This window comes from Electrona antarctica (genome assembly GCF_951216825.1).
Source record: "Electrona antarctica genome assembly, chromosome: 7".
NCBI lineage: Eukaryota > Metazoa > Chordata > Actinopteri > Myctophiformes > Myctophidae > Electrona > Electrona antarctica.
The window spans coordinates 45,211,419-45,229,262 of record NC_136812.1 but is presented as its reverse complement, the minus strand read 5'-3'; the positions used below and the strand labels follow the sequence as shown (position 1 = coordinate 45,229,262).

At 43.7% G+C, this 17,844-nt stretch overlaps 1 protein-coding gene across 3 annotated transcripts in view; it reads left to right on the top strand.

Moving 5' to 3' along the window:
• The window catches only part of armc9 (armadillo repeat containing 9), an 85,338-nt gene that overhangs the window by 42,082 nt on the left and 25,412 nt on the right, over positions 1-17,844 (top strand). For all 3 annotated transcript variants that reach the window (XM_079506708.1, XM_079506709.1, XM_079506707.1), the window contains 8 exons: positions 89-212; positions 3,636-3,775; positions 5,761-5,837; positions 7,663-7,737; positions 8,194-8,284; positions 9,248-9,300; positions 12,358-12,456; positions 15,809-15,918. In XM_079506708.1, coding sequence (XP_079362834.1) covers positions 89-212; positions 3,636-3,775; positions 5,761-5,837; positions 7,663-7,737; positions 8,194-8,284; positions 9,248-9,300; positions 12,358-12,456; positions 15,809-15,918 — 769 coding nt within the window. The remainder of the gene's footprint in view (positions 1-88; positions 213-3,635; positions 3,776-5,760; positions 5,838-7,662; positions 7,738-8,193; positions 8,285-9,247; positions 9,301-12,357; positions 12,457-15,808; positions 15,919-17,844) is intronic.

Genomic DNA, 17,844 nt, shown 5'->3' with positions numbered 1-17,844 from the left:
TCCGGGGGTCCCCGGACAAAAACGTTGAGAACCCCTGGTCTATCTCACTACGCTAAGCCCTGATGTGTTGTTGCTTTGTTTTCTCCAGGTCGTGTGTACCTCTCCCAGATCCCCTTTCTGCTCAGACTCCTGACGGAGACGCTGCGGAGGGAGGAGAAAGACTCGGTGGGCCGAGAGAACATCCTGGTAGCCATGCAGAAACTCAGCCTCAGGTAATAACACTGATGAGCAGAGAGAACATCCTGGTAGCCATGCAGAAACTCAGCCTCAGGTAATAATACTGATGAGCAGAGAGAACATCCTGGTAGCCATGCAGAAACTCAGCCTCAGGTAATAATACTGATGAGCAGAGAGAACATCCTGGTAGCCATGCAGAAACTCAGCCTCAGGTAATAATACTGATGAGCAGAGAGAACATCCTGGTAGCCATGCAGAAACTCAGCCTCAGGTAATAATACTGATGAGCAGAGAGAACATCCTGGTAGCCATGCAGAAACTCAGCCTCAGGTAATAATACTGATGAGCAGAGAGAACATCCTGGTAGCCATGCAGAAACTCAGCCTCAGGTAATAATACTGATGAGCAGAGAGAACATCCTGGTAGCCATGCAGAAACTCAGCCTCAGGTAATAATACTGATGAGCAGAGAGAACATCCTGGTAGCCATGCAGAAACTCAGCCTCAGGTAATAATACTGATGAGCAGAGAGAACATCCTGGTAGCCATGCAGAAACTCAGCCTCAGGTAATAATACTGATGAGCAGAGAGAACATCCTGGTAGCCATGCAGAAACTCAGCCTCAGGTAATAATACTGATGAGCAGAGAGAACATCCTGGTAGCCATGCAGAAACTCAGCCTCAGGTAATAATACTGATGAGCAGAGAGAACATCCTGGTAGCCATCAATAGGTCCGTACACGGACCAATGTGTCCGTGGCAAAGACTTGGTCTTGTCAGTGGCAAATGTTTGATTTTCTTCTTTTTGAGTGGTGTAAACCACTCCTACAACTGGCTTTGTTAGTGCAGAAAAAATGAGCATGGTTGCTATGTTCACCCTGTTCACCCGGGTGTGATTTCATTACGTCAGACATGATTTCATTACGTCAGACAGGCTATATTACACCACTCAGTTCACACGGGTGTGATTTTTTTTCACACACCATTATAATGTTCTTATTTTGATCATAAGACCCAATTATTGAATGTCAAGTCTCCAGGTTTTCTTCAGAATATGTATGTCACTTATTTACTACGACACTATGGCACATTGGGAGTCCAACTAGTACTAGTGGTTCTCAAATGTTTTATTTGTCAGGACCACAATAACTCTGAGAGTGTACAAATAGAACCAAATGGACCCGCACATCAGTCACAGTCCAATTTACAATGTAGGTATTTAGCAGACGCTCTTAATCCAGAGCGATTTACAGTAAGCAAGAACAACACATGGTAATACATCATATACAGTACAGACTGAGTACACCATATAAATAAGAAATAGTCATCAAGAATCATAAGGAAGCTAAGCACCTAGCATCTGTCTAACAGTAGAAAAACGGTACTAGAACCTCTCTAGAAGCGTTAATATTCCAAACGAGGTTCTTTTTGTAATCGTGGCTCACCGCTCACCACCCCACCACACAACAGTTACAATGAGTCTCTCCTTGTGTATCCGATTCCTGTTTCTCTTCCCAGCAGCCATTATTATGCTCGTGTTGTTGGAAATTGTGTACAGCCGGGGGGGGGGGGGGGGGGGGTTCAACGTTTTTCAGGCCAAGAACCCGAGAGAGAGAGAGAGAGAGAGAGATAGAGAGAGAGAGAGAGAGAGAGAGAGAGAGAGAGAGAGAGAGAGAGAGAGAGAGAGAGAGAGAGAGAGAGAGAGAGAGAGAGAGAGAGAGAGAGAGAGACGCAGCCCCCCCCCCCCCCACACACACACACACACTACTATTGCGTGAGATTGTGCTGTCAAACTTGCTCAGTATATTTAGATGATCATTTAAATGTGCTTTCTTGTTTAGTTTGTTTCTTTTATATGTTGGAGTCAGATTATATTTATTATTATATTGTATTTTCAGACATTCAAATGATGTTTTGTGGAGGAGAAAAAAACCCCACAAGTAACTCTGAGAACCCCCTAGGGGTCCCGGACCCCCTGTTGAAGACCCCCTAGTACAGGAAGTGGACATCATGAACATATCCAGTCAAATCTGAGGCGATCAATATCTGTACATTAGCCCATTCAGGCCTGACGTCGAAACTTTAAAAAAAAAGTTTTCTAAATCATGACAATTTTCTGAAAGATTTGAGGCACATTTTAACGATTTTTCAAAAATAGCAGACCTACAAGTTCATAGCGCGCCACTCGGTGGCGCGCTATGAGCTTGTAGATCTGCTATTTTTCAATAGCTAAATTATAACATAATGTTTAAAACACCAAAAGGGGTTCCCGCCCAAAATGGATTAATAGCCAACGCTAAAATCTAAAATGACACAGATGCTTTCCCGGTTTCAATGGGTTAGAGCAGTGGTTCCCAAAGTGGGGTCCGGGGGACCCCACTTGAGGCAGCTCCAGGGGGACCCCAGCTAAATGATAGTTTGTACACACTCAGAGTTAAATTAACACATTTTGCAATACTGTATACATTGGGGTCCCAGAGATAGAAATGCCATTAAATGTCGGCCCGTAGCCTAATTCAGGTCAAACTGCAGGAGGCCCTTAAAATGAAAATGGTTGAAAATCACTGCCAGAGCCATACAAATCTTCTCTTAGCATTACAGTTGGAGGCCATCGATATTGTCCTTTTCTTTTTGCTGAGGTTTGCGTGATCTGCGCAAAAGGACAGTTAACCCATTTTGGGCGGGAACCCCTTTTGGTGTTTTAAACATTATGTTATAATGTAGTTATTGGAAAATAGCAGATCTACAAGCTCATAGCGTGCCACCGAGTGGCGCGCTACGAGCTTGTAGGTCTGCTATTTTTGAAAAATCGTGAAAATATTTATTTCAGAAAACTGGAGGATTTAGAAGGATTTTTTTAAATTTTGAGGTCAGGCCTAAATGGGTCAAATGATAAGGGACAATATCGGTGGCACCCAACTGTATCTTTTCAAATGGGGGTCCGCAGGCTAATGAGTGTCAATTTGGGGGTCGTTGACACGAAAAAGTTTGGGAACCACTGCATTAGAGTAAAAGACAGACGCTTGTCCCGTGTGAATGCGGCCCGCGTGCCACACAGACGCGGAGGGGTGAAATGAAATGGAAATGACACACGGTCCCTAGGTAATACTAGTCCCGTGCGAATACTATAGTGCTCCAGTCTTTTGGGTGACTCTAATTTGTTTTTTTCCTCAGGTGAGGTGCAGAGCTGCTTTGTTTTTTGAACCACAATGGCTTGTTATTGTAATGCCCCCATGTTTATTGTGGCTGCGCATCGCACAATGGAACTTTAATTTCGCTTCTTGGCAGAGGAACATCATTTGCACAGTGCCGCCCTTACATGTACATGTATCAGATGTCGTTGTATATGCATGATAAATCTGTGGGCAAACAAAGCCAGCCTCGGGCCTTAGAACAACAACGTGTCGCCTCGCCTCGCCCATTTTATCACCCTCGCTAATTACCGTCACGTTTTGATAGGCGGAGCCAACAGACGGCCATGATAGCGGACGGTATGATTGGCTTGCTCGTGGACGAGCTGCAGGACTCGGACTGCCTGAATGACTACACTCTGGTGTACTCGGTGGCTCTTCTCATGAACCTGTGCCTGCGAACGCAAGGTACAGTACGCCTTCTGTCCTGCAGGGGTCACCAACATGTCCTTATACACGGACGGCAAAGACTCGGTCATGTCCATGGCAAAGTTTAGATTTTCTGTTTTACACACCATTATTATAATGTAATAGTTTTTATCATAACATCCACTTACTGAATGTCAATCTCCAGGTTTTCTCCCGGAATAAGTATGACAATTGTTTATTATGGCACTATGGCACATTAGGAGTCCACTAGTACTAGTTCTCAAATGTTTTATTTGCAAAGACCCCTTTAACTCTGAGAGTGTTTAATTTAGATCTGTATGCTCAAGAGTTACATTAACATTGATTTTACAATATGAATCAGAGGTCCCAGAGATAGAAATGCCATTAAATGGGGGTCCGTAGACTAATGCATGTCAAATTGTGGGTCCTTGAAATTGAACGGGTTGAGAATCCCCGCTAGAGCCTTCAAGATCTTCTCTTATGGGGGTCTCTGGCATATATTTTTCAAATGGGGGTCCGCGGGCTCATCAGTGTCAATTTGGGGGTCCTTGACAAGAAAAAGTTTGGGAACCACTGATTTAACCAACAAAAGAACCTTGCAAACGAACGAAAACAACGGTCGGGACTCGTGAGGTTGTGACAGAGAAACATACACGTTGCAAAAAAAAGGAAACGCCAGGAAAAAAAATAATATGACTATGTCATCATTTCTTGTTTTGCTACTTTTGATGTGACTGTAAAATGATAACACAAAAAGTTTTAATACGGAGATAAGAGGTTTCTACCCGACATCAACAATATGCAACTTTTTTTCTCCAATGTGATGTCTTTTGATAAAGAACTATGACAACCAACAAAAATGGAAAATCAATACGAATCAAATCAAATGATATATATTTTGTTAACACAGTGCTCTGCGTCTGCCCAGTCGAACACACGTCATGTAAGAGGTTTGTGACCTCATGGTCAGAACTGTCACATAAAATGAAACGATAATGCATCGTTTTCTGGGGAGGAAATCCATTAAAAGGCCATGATGTCAACTTACCAAGGCTTCTGTCCAGCGTTATTTCTGATGGATAATTGCATTAAAGACACAGTCTGGGCCCATTATGATTTAGCCTGAAGAATAAAACCCAACAATCAAATTGGATCTGTCTGCTGCGGTCTGTCAGAAAATAGTGTCTTAAGAATGCACTATTCTTCCCTCATGCGTCATATCGTCTCTGTCGGGTGGAAAACCTCACATGTCCAAAACTGTTACTTTTCAGGATTAAAATGAAAAAACAGCAAAAGTAGCAGATCTACAAGCTCAAAACATGTCATTTTGAGCTTGCGGAGCTGCAACTTTTGCTGTTTTTGTGTGGCACTGTAGTATGAATTAGGGCAAAAAAAACACACACAAAGTTTGAATACCAGTATGTAGATACCGGTAATATGTTTCTGCCTGACAGTAACGATATCTAGAGTGTATCTGACTTAAATTCACACTGAGAACACCCTCCCCCTCTCTCTCTCTCCCCCTCCCTCCATCTCCCTCTCTCAATCTCTCTCTCTCTCTCCCTCTCTCTCATTGCTCCAGGCCTCTTTATAGAATTTGTCAATCTAATACTGGAGGTCCTTTGATGTAATGGAAAACGCAGTAAATCAAATCTAAACCGAGGAAGACTAAAAAGAAAAGATATTGACAGTTTGCAGTGCAGGAGAAAAACAAACTCAAAGGCCTCATTCTCGTTTCCAAGAAGACGAAATTATGCGAAACACGCAGGAATGCAGACAGTGACTTAATTAATAACATTAATTGCATCATAGGGGAATTTAATTTAAGTGTGTGTGTGTGTGTGTGTGTGTGTGTGTGTGTGTGTGTGTGTGTGTGTGTGTGTGTGTGTGTGTGTGTGTGTGTGTGTGTGTGTGTGTGTGTGTGTGTGTGTGTGTGTGTGTGTGTGTGTGTGTGTGTGTGTGTGTGTGTGTGTGTGTGTGTGTGTGTGTGTGTGTGTGTACAGGGAAGAGGAAGTGTGCCGAGAATGCTAAACACGTGTTGAAAGTCCTAACAGACCTTTTGGGACATGAGAATCATGAGGTACAGTATGTATACACACACACACACACTTTTATTACTATACTTGTGAGAACATGAACGTTTTAAGACGGCAATTATATGACTGGTATTGTTTTTTAACAAACCCTTAAGCTGAAAATAGAGGACAATGGTGAGCTATTTTCGGTGAACAACACAGACACACGTAACTACTGTAGGTACAAATCACGCATAACTCTCTAACTCATTCACCGCCACCAGGGGGCGCCAAAAGTCCCAGACCGCCACCATATATATATTATTTTATTTTATATTTTTTTATTTAATTTTTTGTTACCATGTTAATAAACACGAAAAACACGTCCTTGGCGCTCCAGGACATCATGAAAAAGAAGTTAAATAAGTCCTTGGCGACCATTGTTAACCCCTAAAGCCAACCTCTAAATGCATAATCACAATTTTAACCCCAACCTGAATCTTTTGATTTGATTGATTGATTGATTGAATACTTTGCATAAAAAGCATGGGAAAGAACACTAAATATACATTGTACATACATTTAGTAACAATGTCAGCCCATTTTTGAATTAAGCTTGAGGAAGGTCGCAAGACCGAAATGTTGCTTCTTAAATAAATGCTCTGAACCCAGCAAGTGGCGTCGTGCGGGTGTCCCTCCTTTCAACATTGTATATGCCTCGTCATCATCGCACCTGCTCCAAATTACCTACCGGGTGTGCGGAAGTCATCTCTCTATAAGGGTTGAAATTCAAAAGCAGACTACAGAAACACATAGCTTTGCGCCGCGTTTTGAACTTGTAGATCTTCTTCTTTGGATGCTTTTGCTTTGATGCTTTCGTGTGACGTCCTGATAAAGTAAAGCAGTGGTTTTCAACCAGTGGTCCTTGAGGGGGTGCCAGGTGGGGTGGGGGGTGCCAGGCTGCCAGCTACCTGTAAATGATGGAGAGTCGGTAACCAAATGGACCCTTATAGATCTTTAACTCTTGAGAGTGTAAAATGAAACCAAATGGACCCTCCTGGGTCCATTTTGGTTTCATTGTATGCCTGACAGCAATGATGGGAAAATACTTAGACTATTTCTCAAATTCTATCATACTTGTGGTACACTTGGCCCTGACAAGTATAGTATTATAACACACACACGCACATTGCACAAGAACAAGCTTAAAGTCTTTGGCATCTTTGTCTAGGACACTCGAGGTCGACTCTACATGTGGCTGAGAAAAAGAAAGTGTGTTTATATATGTTTTACTTTCATAGTTGAAAACACTGATATAAAAGCAACAAACAGAAGCTGTGAATCTTTGGTAACCAACAACAAACAGCTGTTACGATCTCTTTATTGTCGCAATGGTTGCATCATGCAGTTTAATGTCATCCTGACCGCTGATTTATAACAGTTATTGAGCTGTTACTTTGTGTAAACATAACGAGTTATAGCTGAGGTCTTGTGATGTTTGGTACAGTATGTCAGTGGACACCTGGCAGCCAAACAAAAGATGTGTTTTCTGTGGCCATGTATTTCCCATGGGTAGAGGAGTTCAGAACAATAGGTTGTCCAAAACTACTTACTTTCCAAGATTCAAACGCAAAAGTATCAGATCGACGAGCTCAACGTGAGTCGCTTCGCACCATGTTTCAAGCTTGCCGATCTGCTACTTTTGATGCCTTTGTCTGACACAGTAGAATGATCAAGTAGGGTGAAACACAAGAAAGTTAGAAACAAGCCCCCAGTCGCTTATGATAAGCAGACATGATAACATTTGGTGTGTGTGTGCGCGTGTGTGTGTGCTTGTGTGTGTGTGTGTGTGTGTGTGTGTGTGTGTGTGTGTGCGTGCGTGTATTCCAGATCCGTCCATATGTGAACGGAGCCCTATACAGCATCCTGTCTGTTCCCTCAGTGCGAGAGGAAGCCAGGGAGATGGTGAGATGGGATTAAACACTTTCAACATGTTTCTTTTGGCTAATAGTGGAACTCCAAGGACACAAGGTGTTCATAATCAAACAATATAAATATACACATATATCGCCTCTGTTGGGTGTAAACCTCATATGTTCAAAACTGTTACTTAGCACTCGCATTACTGAGGTCATTGTTGTTGATTATCTTTACCCATGAAGCTTTGAGAAGGTTCCCCTTCCATGACCATCATCATCATTTTTACATCTGAAACGTTTTCTAAATATGAATTTAAGCACATGCTACTTCTGTCAGATTTGACTTCAGTCATGTGAGTGTTAGCAGACCCAAAACGTTTGATACTTTGATGTGTGACGCTGTAGTATGATCAAGTAGGGCATCAATTTACGAGGAAAAAAAGGGGTTTCTGCCGGACAACAACGATATGTAAGACACAGTGTGTTTGTGTGTTCCACACAGAGTGTGGAAGAGATCCTGTGCTGCTACAGAAAAGAAGAGAACCCCGTTCTCAACAGGCAGATCGAGTTTATCATAAAGCAACTCAACTCGGGTCAGTATATCCATCAGCTTCTATCCTCAGGATAGGAACCATCTTTAGGTTCCCCAAATGAAAAGAGAAATGCATTTGATTTGTTCTGCAATCCATTTTCAGTGGGAACTGGCAATGACCAAATGGGGGAGACTTTTTTTCTGGAAAAATGGAAGTCATCTAGCTTGGTTTACACCCCCCGAACGCCCGGGGGTATTTAGGACCATTAAATCAGGGCGCGCAGCGATTTGCAGCTTCAGGGCCTATTTCAAGGTGGCACAGCACCATCTTTGAAGCAGCTAGAAGTAGCTAGATGTAGCCAAAACAACCCCGAGGGGATCGACAACAACGGCAGCTATGATTACGCGACAAGCGACGGGACCGCGATGGGCCGTCAAAAACACAATCTTTGGTTAGAATTGGAAGCATTGATTTAGATCAAGAGTTATTCACATTTTTAAGATTTTCGATCTCATCCACTTAAATGGAGGGGGACCACTTTGGATGATGTCCCAACCGGAAATGACATTGAATGTTGCCCAACAGGCGCTCCCAGCCTGTAGAGCGGTGCGCTCGGTTATGGAATAATTAATGTTCCGTCTTTTGATTAATCTCCGTCCTGGGCGCTGAGCGTAACTATTTGATAGGACGGAGACCTCCATTTATGCCACTCAGGGTGTTAAATGGCGTATGCATTACTGTATGCATATACAATTCATAGCCATTTAAGCTATAACTAGGCTACGTTTGAACTTAGTGCGAGGTGGTGCAACTGGCTCTTGGTGTGTATTACAATATGCAAAGATAAGAAAATGTAATAGAATACGGTTGCCTTTTCAACTGTATATTGTGGGCCAGAAGCTTATCTTATATGGTGTGTTTATATGTGTAATTGTGTATGTGTATATACTTTACTTTGTATCTAATGTATTTTGTCAGTCAGTGTATTTGATAGTGTACTTTGTGTCTGTGTGTACAATGCAGTCGAGGAAGAGGCGGCCGAGTCAGACGACGAGGAGGAAGAGGAGGATGACGATGTAAGACCAACACATTATTTACCCATCTATTCTACACACACCCTCACGCAGGCCCTCTTTTTAGTTGTCTACTGTACAACATACACGTTTCGCTATTCTTCTTGAAAAACAATATGCATAATGGTACATATGGGACAAGTGGAAGATAAGAAATGGTATTATATCATTTGTGACGTTTCAGTATATTAACACGGAGCCCGCCAGAACCGTAGTAACCGTAGGATTAAATTAAATCGTCTAGCCCGCCAGAACCATAGCCTACGCTTTCCAGGGTTTATATTCTTTAATCCATGGTTTGATCGGATCGAATCGATAGCTGCCGCTCGTTGGCATAACAGTCAAAGTGGGACAGTGGCCGCGGCCATTTTGAAGATGCGAGCGCATCCACTTGCACTCTATGTACTCTATGTGCTGCTTTCAATGGCCTGTATCTCCAAATCGGCTCCAGTCGTTTCTGGTGAAAACAAGGTTTTTCAACGGCCGACAGCAGGCGCTGTGATACTCGCGGTCGGGTTTTTTCACCACCGACCGAGAGAACAACAACCGGTCAAGACACCACACACAGCATTTTGTCATTGTAACATCCGCTTACGGATATTTGGCTCTTCAAAATAAGGGTTGCGCGCGATAAAACCTTGGCAATGCGCGATAGATAGATGAATTTATCTATCTATCTATCTAAAGTATAGTCTTATCATGTTTCGTCTGTTTCACTATGCCCATAAGCAATGCCCATGCAGCCAGGCGGAGTGCACGTTCACTAACTCTTAAACTAATTAAGTCATACCTTTTCAACGAGTTGCTCTCTATCGAGAGACAAGCAACGGAGAGCGGTGACTTCACACAGTTCCAGTTCAAATAGCGGCAGCATTCAAAGACTTGTGTGTGAAAGTACTTATATAATTGTTTTTGTTTCCTCCTCCTTACAACTGCACTCCACATAGAAAACATGTTCCCAAATGACTAGATTAATTTGTGTGCGCGTCCCAGGCCATTAGTAGTGGGAGGGGACTGTCAGTGGAGAGTATATCCCAGCGTGCCCCTGGGCGCAATGGCGTATCACGTTGCTTTATTGTCATTTTATTGTGTAATTATTAGCATTGGGACTGCGTTACGGGGATGTCTTAAGGGAACGTATGTGTTATTATGTTATCAATGTCGTCCATTTATTCATTGAAGGGAATATATGTAGTTAGTGTCAGGGTGTGGTATTTACGAGCTGTTGCAGCACTAAAAGAGCTTGTCCTTGTTGTTGTCACGGCTGCTTACTCCCACGAGTAAAGCCACCAACACAATATGGTAGGGTACAAATGAATATAATGATATGAATATCTATGTTGAATAAATATGAATACAACTTTAAACGGGTTTCATACAAACATAACCCACCAGAATACAAGTGAATCTGGACTACAGGGGCCATGGGTAAATGCAGATTCAGTGTAAATCTTCCCTGTTCTATTGCACTCACTCACACACAAGTCGGGGGTTAATAATCACGACACATCGGCTGCATAATTGCCGATATCGCCATCAACAATGGCCACAGGCTCTACACACGCAACCACAGACACACACACACACACACACATCTGGGTGACCCCCTGTACGACCCCCCCCCCCTTAACACGCTAACTTATCTAACTAACCCACTTTCCCAGAGAATTCAATATGCCAGGCTTATCGCCATCACAAACACTCAGTCACACACACACACACACAGGTGGCAGGTGGAGACACCCAATATCTGTGTCACGTTCAGATTGCCATCTACATGTTTGGGAAATGTGTCAAAAGTGGGGTGGGTTTTTAGTGTTTGTTTGTGTTTCCACTTACCCACCTCCCCTCCCTCATTTTTCCACTTAGTGCCTTTAGCCCTGCTATGGGGGCAGTGCTCCGACGGTTATGTCGGTCAGTCGGTCACTCCGTCCGTCCGTCCAGCACTACTAAACAACTACAACTAGGGGCTTAACCAGTTAAACCCTGTTGGCCCGGGGTCCCGCAGGGGTCTATACTTGGCCCCCTCCTATTTTCCCTCTACACCACACCTCTTCGCCGAAAATACAGAACATAGCCAATCTATCTATCCAGGCTATTTTTTTTACCAAGTGTTGGCCGTGGTATTATGACATGCCGAGAATAGGGATGCTAGTGTTCATGTGGTCAATGCTTTTATAACAAAGTTGCCAGCGCTTAATTTTACAATTTAATCCATTTTAGGCGGGAACCCCTTTTGGTGTTAGCATTATGTTATGCTTTAAGCTATTGAAAAATAGCAGATCTACAAGCTCATAGCGCGCCACCGAGTGGCGCGCTACGAGCTTGTAGGTCTGCTATTTTTGAAAAATCGAAGAACCACTGACATAGAAACATAGCTTTTTCAGAAAACTGTCAGGATGTAGAAGACATTTTTTAGAATCCGATCTCAGGTCAGAATGGGTTGTTAATCCAGAGCGATTTAGAAATAGTCATCTAGAATCATCAGTAAACTATAAACCTAACATCCGTCTAACAGTAGAATATCAGTACAATGAAACTAAGTAAACTATTAGTCACCGGAATATTACATACTGTATGTATGTTGCTAACCAAATGCTAGTGTACTTTAGAACTTCAGTGCGTGCCAAAGGGGAATTTCAATTTGACTGACTTATAAATAGTTGTGTTCTTAGGCTTGTGTGTCTTCCAAACCAAGTTTAACTACACCCAAAAGTGCATGGTGTATAATACGGTTTTAAGTTGGTCTTGTGTTTTTGTAGAATATACCGCCTGGTGCTCTTCTCATAATTATGCTCACCTACAGTACTCAACGGTACAAATTCAGGCTCCATTCATACTTAGTTGCACGTGTTGTGAGCTTGTAGATCTGTTATTGTCACTGCACAACACCCAGCTTGTGACCTCCCCAGGGTCCTGTACTCCCCCCCCCCTTCACACCACTCTGAGGACCACAATGGCTCTCTTGTGAATACAAGCGGCATTACATGACACTTCTTTTGTTAATTACCTCCTCCATTTATTGTTTTTTTTTTTTTTTTTTTTTACTTTTTCTGACAGGAAGATTTGATGGAGTTGGATCTGGATAAAGAAGAGGAACTGCAACCGCAGCCTGGAGAGCTGTGTGGAGAGAGCCTGCTGACCACAGAGTACCTGGGAGTAAGACTACGCACGCGCACGCACGCACGCACGCACACACACACACACTTGAAATGTTTATTTATGTCCACATAATGAGAAGTACAGGAATACCTTGTACAAAGGACATAAACACTGCCAGTGCAGTTTGACAGTAGGAGAGCAGCCAGTTACGACGTGCATGGACGGCAAAGCATTGTTACATACAGTACAGCTGACATGTGTGTGTGTGTGTGTGTGACACACACACACGCACACACACACACACACACACACACACACACACACACACACACACACACACACACACACACACACACACACACACGTGTTAAAGTGATGTTTATGTTGCCACACCCACCAGTTCATTAAGTATACCTTGTTTTGACCTCCCACCTGAACTTAAGTAGTGCCCGCAGCTGTTAAAGGCGGGCGGCTGATTTGAGTGCGTCACTGAAGCGGTGTATTTCCATTGAGCCTTTTGAGTCAAAGGCTTTCAGCTTTCAAGAAGAAAATAAGCTTTCAGGAAGAAAAGATTTTTTCCGGGGGAAATACGTATATGACGGAAGACCTGCCCCTATAGGCACTCTCAGGCTTTTCTCCTCAGAGATGAGTAAAGGCTGGGAATCAACAAAGGTATTATCAGTATTACTATTGGGTATATGCACGTGATATCATCGTCCTCATCATACCCCAAAGTTATGCGGGAAGGGAACGCCTATACTGAGTGGCCAAATACTACTCTCTGGCCTTGACAGCCCATACGTCCAAACAGAAAAATACTACAGTATCTGATTCTGTTAAACGACGTTAAACTCACTTTGCCACTCACTTAATGCATGCACATAGCCGCACGCCCCCTATAGGGGGAGTCCCTTGTGAGCTCGTCAACACAGTTCCCATAATAGTGGCTTGAAAAGCGGTTCTCTTTGGCTTCAAGCTGTGACGGTATACATTAAACTTCAGTCAACCTGCCCTAGCTCGTAGAAGTTATCAGCCAGGATAGAATTGATTTCCACATTAATTGCATACAGGCAGAGAAAGACGAAGACATGCTATAGGCCACTATGGTACTGTAGGTACAGTTGGGTGCCACCGATATTGTCCCTTATCATTTGACCCATTTAGGCCTGACCTCAAAATTTTTAAAAATCCTTCTAAATCCTCCAGTTTTCTGAAATAAATATTTTCACGATTTTTCAAAAATAGCAGACCTACAAGCTTTTAGATCTGCTATTTTTCAATAGCTAAATTATAACAATGTTTAAAACACCAAAAGGGGTTCCCGCCCAAAATGGGTTAACTGTCCTTTTGCGCAGATCACGCAAACCTCAGCAAAAAGAAAAGGACAATATCGATGGCCTCCAACTGTAGGTCTGACTGGTGTAGCCCGACAGATAAACAGTGTAATCGCCACGTCTCGTCTGTGGCAAGAATCTCACAGACGCACTTCCCTTCACGCTACTGTATGTAAACTGATCAAAGAGCATCGTACAGTCACTTCCCTACATGGGCTTACAGTACATACTTCCTACTGGCACGCACGCACGCACGCACGCACGCACGCACGCACGTACGCACGCACGCACGCACGCACGCACGCACGCACGCACGCACGCACGCACACACACACACACACACACACACACACACACACAGGGGTGATTGATGACTTGTAGCACAACACCCCTATTGTCAGCTGTGATTTCTGCTTCTGTGTGTCTTGCGGAGATTTGATGTCAATGTGTCCCTGCACTCTAAACTGACCGGTTTAACCCATTAACGCCTGAGGCCTTCTAAATCAGTGGGTCTCAAACCAAGGACCCCCCAAATTGATATTATATTTTAAATCCAAAATGTCACGGATGCTTTCCTGGTTTTAATGGGTAAGAAGAGGATGTCTGCACAGACATCGGTGTGTTTGTTCCCCTGTATCACTTTCACCCATTCAGGCCTGACGTCGAAATTTAAAAAAAAAGTTTTCTAAATCATGACAATTTTCGGAAAGATTTGAGGCACATTTTAACGATTTTTCAAAAATAGCAGACCTACAAGTTCATAGCGCGCCACTCGGTGGCGCGCTATGAGCTTGTAGATCTGCTATTTTTCAATAGCTAAATTATAACATAATGTTTAAAACACCAAAAGGGGTTCCCGCCCAAAATGGGTTAGTGGTTAAACGCTAACGTGACATGGATGCGTTCCAGGTCTCAATGGATTAAACTGCTCTGAATGAAGTACCGATAACAGCAAGTTACCAGAGCCAAGGGCAGGCCAATGTGCAAGTATGATACACAGCATTATTGACAGACCTAAAATTATTACCAATAAGACGCCTGAGGGTGAGAAGCGACGCATCCGCCTCGTTGACGGCAGACTGCTGGGCGAGTGCTGGCGCTTTGGCATGGGGGGGGTCAGACCAACATGGAATGAATTCTGTACTGGCCATATAAGGAGCATGTCTTGAGTGTACAGGGTTTGATGAGGTCAGATCAACATATGGAATGTCAGAACAGGTCAGCTTCATATATGGAGATCTAAGGGTGGTAGCGGGGACATTCTCTTGAGTGTACAGGGTTTGATGAGGGCCCAGGTATGGCCGGGCCTTAATTTTCGGGCCTGTTGAGAACTCTGCCGGGTCTGGGGCAGGCCCGTCTAGAGTTTGAATGGACACTTGGACAGGTGGGCCTGTTGAGAACACTAGTTTTCGCCGGGTGCGGCTGCACTAATAACTTTGGGGCAGGCCCGTCTAGAGTTTGAATGGACAGGTATAAATAAGACAAAAGGGAGACATCGAAGAGGAAGGATGAATGGGGAAGGATCAGGTTCTGACATATCCATATATGGAAATCTAAGGGTTTGAGGTTTGAGGTCAGATGTAGAGATGCTGGCCAATATTGATGACATCAGGGATCTCCATATATGGGCTTAACTGCGACAGCAGGTCGCATTTGCTATGGATATCCATCCCTGATGATGTCACGTGATGTCACGACTCACGATGACCTGGGCACCATATGTGGGCTGATGTCACGTGATGTCACGCTGACCTGGGCAGCATATAGGCCTATGGGGGCTTGCCTGGGGTGACCAACCAACCAACCAACCAACACACACACTGACGGGAAATGCTAGATTCCATAGTTAACTGCGACCTGCGGTCGCAATTATTCTGTTTACTGTAAATCAATTAGTCTAAATAACTGTTCAACCCCCTAATTGTGTGCGTGTGTGTGTGTGTGTGTGTGTGTGTGTGTGTGTGTGTGTGTGTGTGTGTGTGTGTGTGTGTGTGTGTGTGTGTGTGTGTGTGTGTGTGTGTGTGTGTGTGTGTGTGTGTGTGTGTGTGTGTGTGTGTGTGTGTGTGTACGCGTAGATCATGACCAACATGATGAGGAGGAAGCCTGCACCTGGGACCCAGCAGAGTGTGGACGAGCCTCTTCAACGGCCTGCCACCCCGAGTGCTCACCGCAACGACCGTGCCACGTGAGTACAGGGCCCACGTACTGTACACACACACACACACATACATACATGAGGTTTGAGAGCCACTGCTGTACACACATGCACAGTGCATACTGTATGTATGCGACAACGTAAGTAGGACACGTACAATACACAAAGACAACAACGGCTACGCAGTGGGCTGGAACATGTGCTGCCCACCATTTCATAACCATGTCATAACTATAGGCTTATCTCGCATCAGACAGGAGCATTTGTATACGTATACACTGTCGAGGAAGAATGATGGTCCGCTATTATGGCTTGTTGCCTCTCTCTATTGTCTCTCTTCTTAGTACTGAAAGCTATTGTTTATATGGCACAGCTTGTCCTGTGTAACATGACAGTATAGCTATGGTCTGATTCCTTCGATGCTCGAGGCAGAACGACCGCACCTGTGTGTGTGTGTACCCACTGTACATCTCCCCTGTCCACCCAGGATTGTATAGGGTGTGTTATGTGTATAGACTTAATTCATATCTGTTTGAGGGTGTCTTTACTGGGATGGACACTGGACCAGCTCAAACAGTTTAAGCCTTTTTTATTCAGGTGCTAGTAGAAAAAAATCGATCTTGCGATCTGAGTCGGGTCAGTATACGACAGTTAAACAAACAAACCGGTTCTCAAAGTGTGGTCCGGGGAACCCAAGGATTAAGAATTATTTAAAAAAAATAACATTGCCTATAATGACATGCCGCCGATAGGGACATAGAATGTCTCTGTATTTGGAAATGACTGAGTGTGCACAAAGTACCAATATAAAACCGAAAGATAAATTATTTTGCTTTTTTAATACATTTAGATGATTAATTAATTAATTAATTATTAATTACATTATTTTTACCCCTTTTTTTCTCCTAATGTATTCGTTATGCCCAATACATATTCTAACATTGCTTCCCACTGTCGTCGTGCCATACTGGCTCACCCTGCCAGCCAGTGTTCAGTCCCCACCGGTCGAACGCAGCGCCTCTGCAGCCCGTAGGAAGTACGCGCAGCCACAAAGATCTCCCTCCCCGCCCGGCTTCCGGCCAGCTTTGGTATAGTTGTATAATATTGCGATAAAAGACGACCAAATTAGACCCCTTCAGATGACATTGTTGTTGTGGAAGTCGTGGAGTAACTTTACCCGCTGCAGCTAAACAGGTGGCCGGTGTTCACTTACCAACCTAGATAAACTAGCAGGCTTCCTTTTAGTGTATCCTTACGTTCTTCTTTGCATTGGCGTTGCCCTACTGTACTCGTTTTCTTAGAAGAGCATTCCATCGATCTGCCTCAACTTAGCGAGACAATGCAGGGAAAGCAGTTCATGCCAATACAACCTACTTTTTGATTGTGATTGTGTTTGAAGTGTTTTAGCTCTACTTCTTCTCAGCGACGAGGCTTGGAGACAAAAGAGGCTATAGTATAGGTTTCTGTCTGCAGATGAGGAAAATGGGACACTATACATTGTAGGGCACCAAATGACAACAAAGTGTTGGCACTTGTCTGCTACTCAACTCAACTCAACTCAACCTTTTATAGCACGTATCACAACGACCAATGGTCGACCGAAGTGCTGTACACAGTACAGGTTAAAAATAGAAAAGACAGAACAGTACATGCACACATAACAAAAGTGCATGGCAACAATATGGAGGAACAGATAGACAAAATAAGAATGAATAGAGCTAAAGGCAGTATAACATTTACATCAGGCATTGTCGAAGGCCACAGAGAAAAAGTGAGTCTCCAATAGGGACTTAAAAACCTCTAATGAGCTAGCAGAGCGAATGTGGAATGGTAGGCTGTTCCAGAGTCTAGGGCCGGCCGCTGCAAAGGCCCGGTCACCTCTCGTCTTGCATTTGGTTTTGGGGTCAGTCGGGTCTGAGCGGAACATACGGGTCAATGAGTTCTGACAGGTCCAGG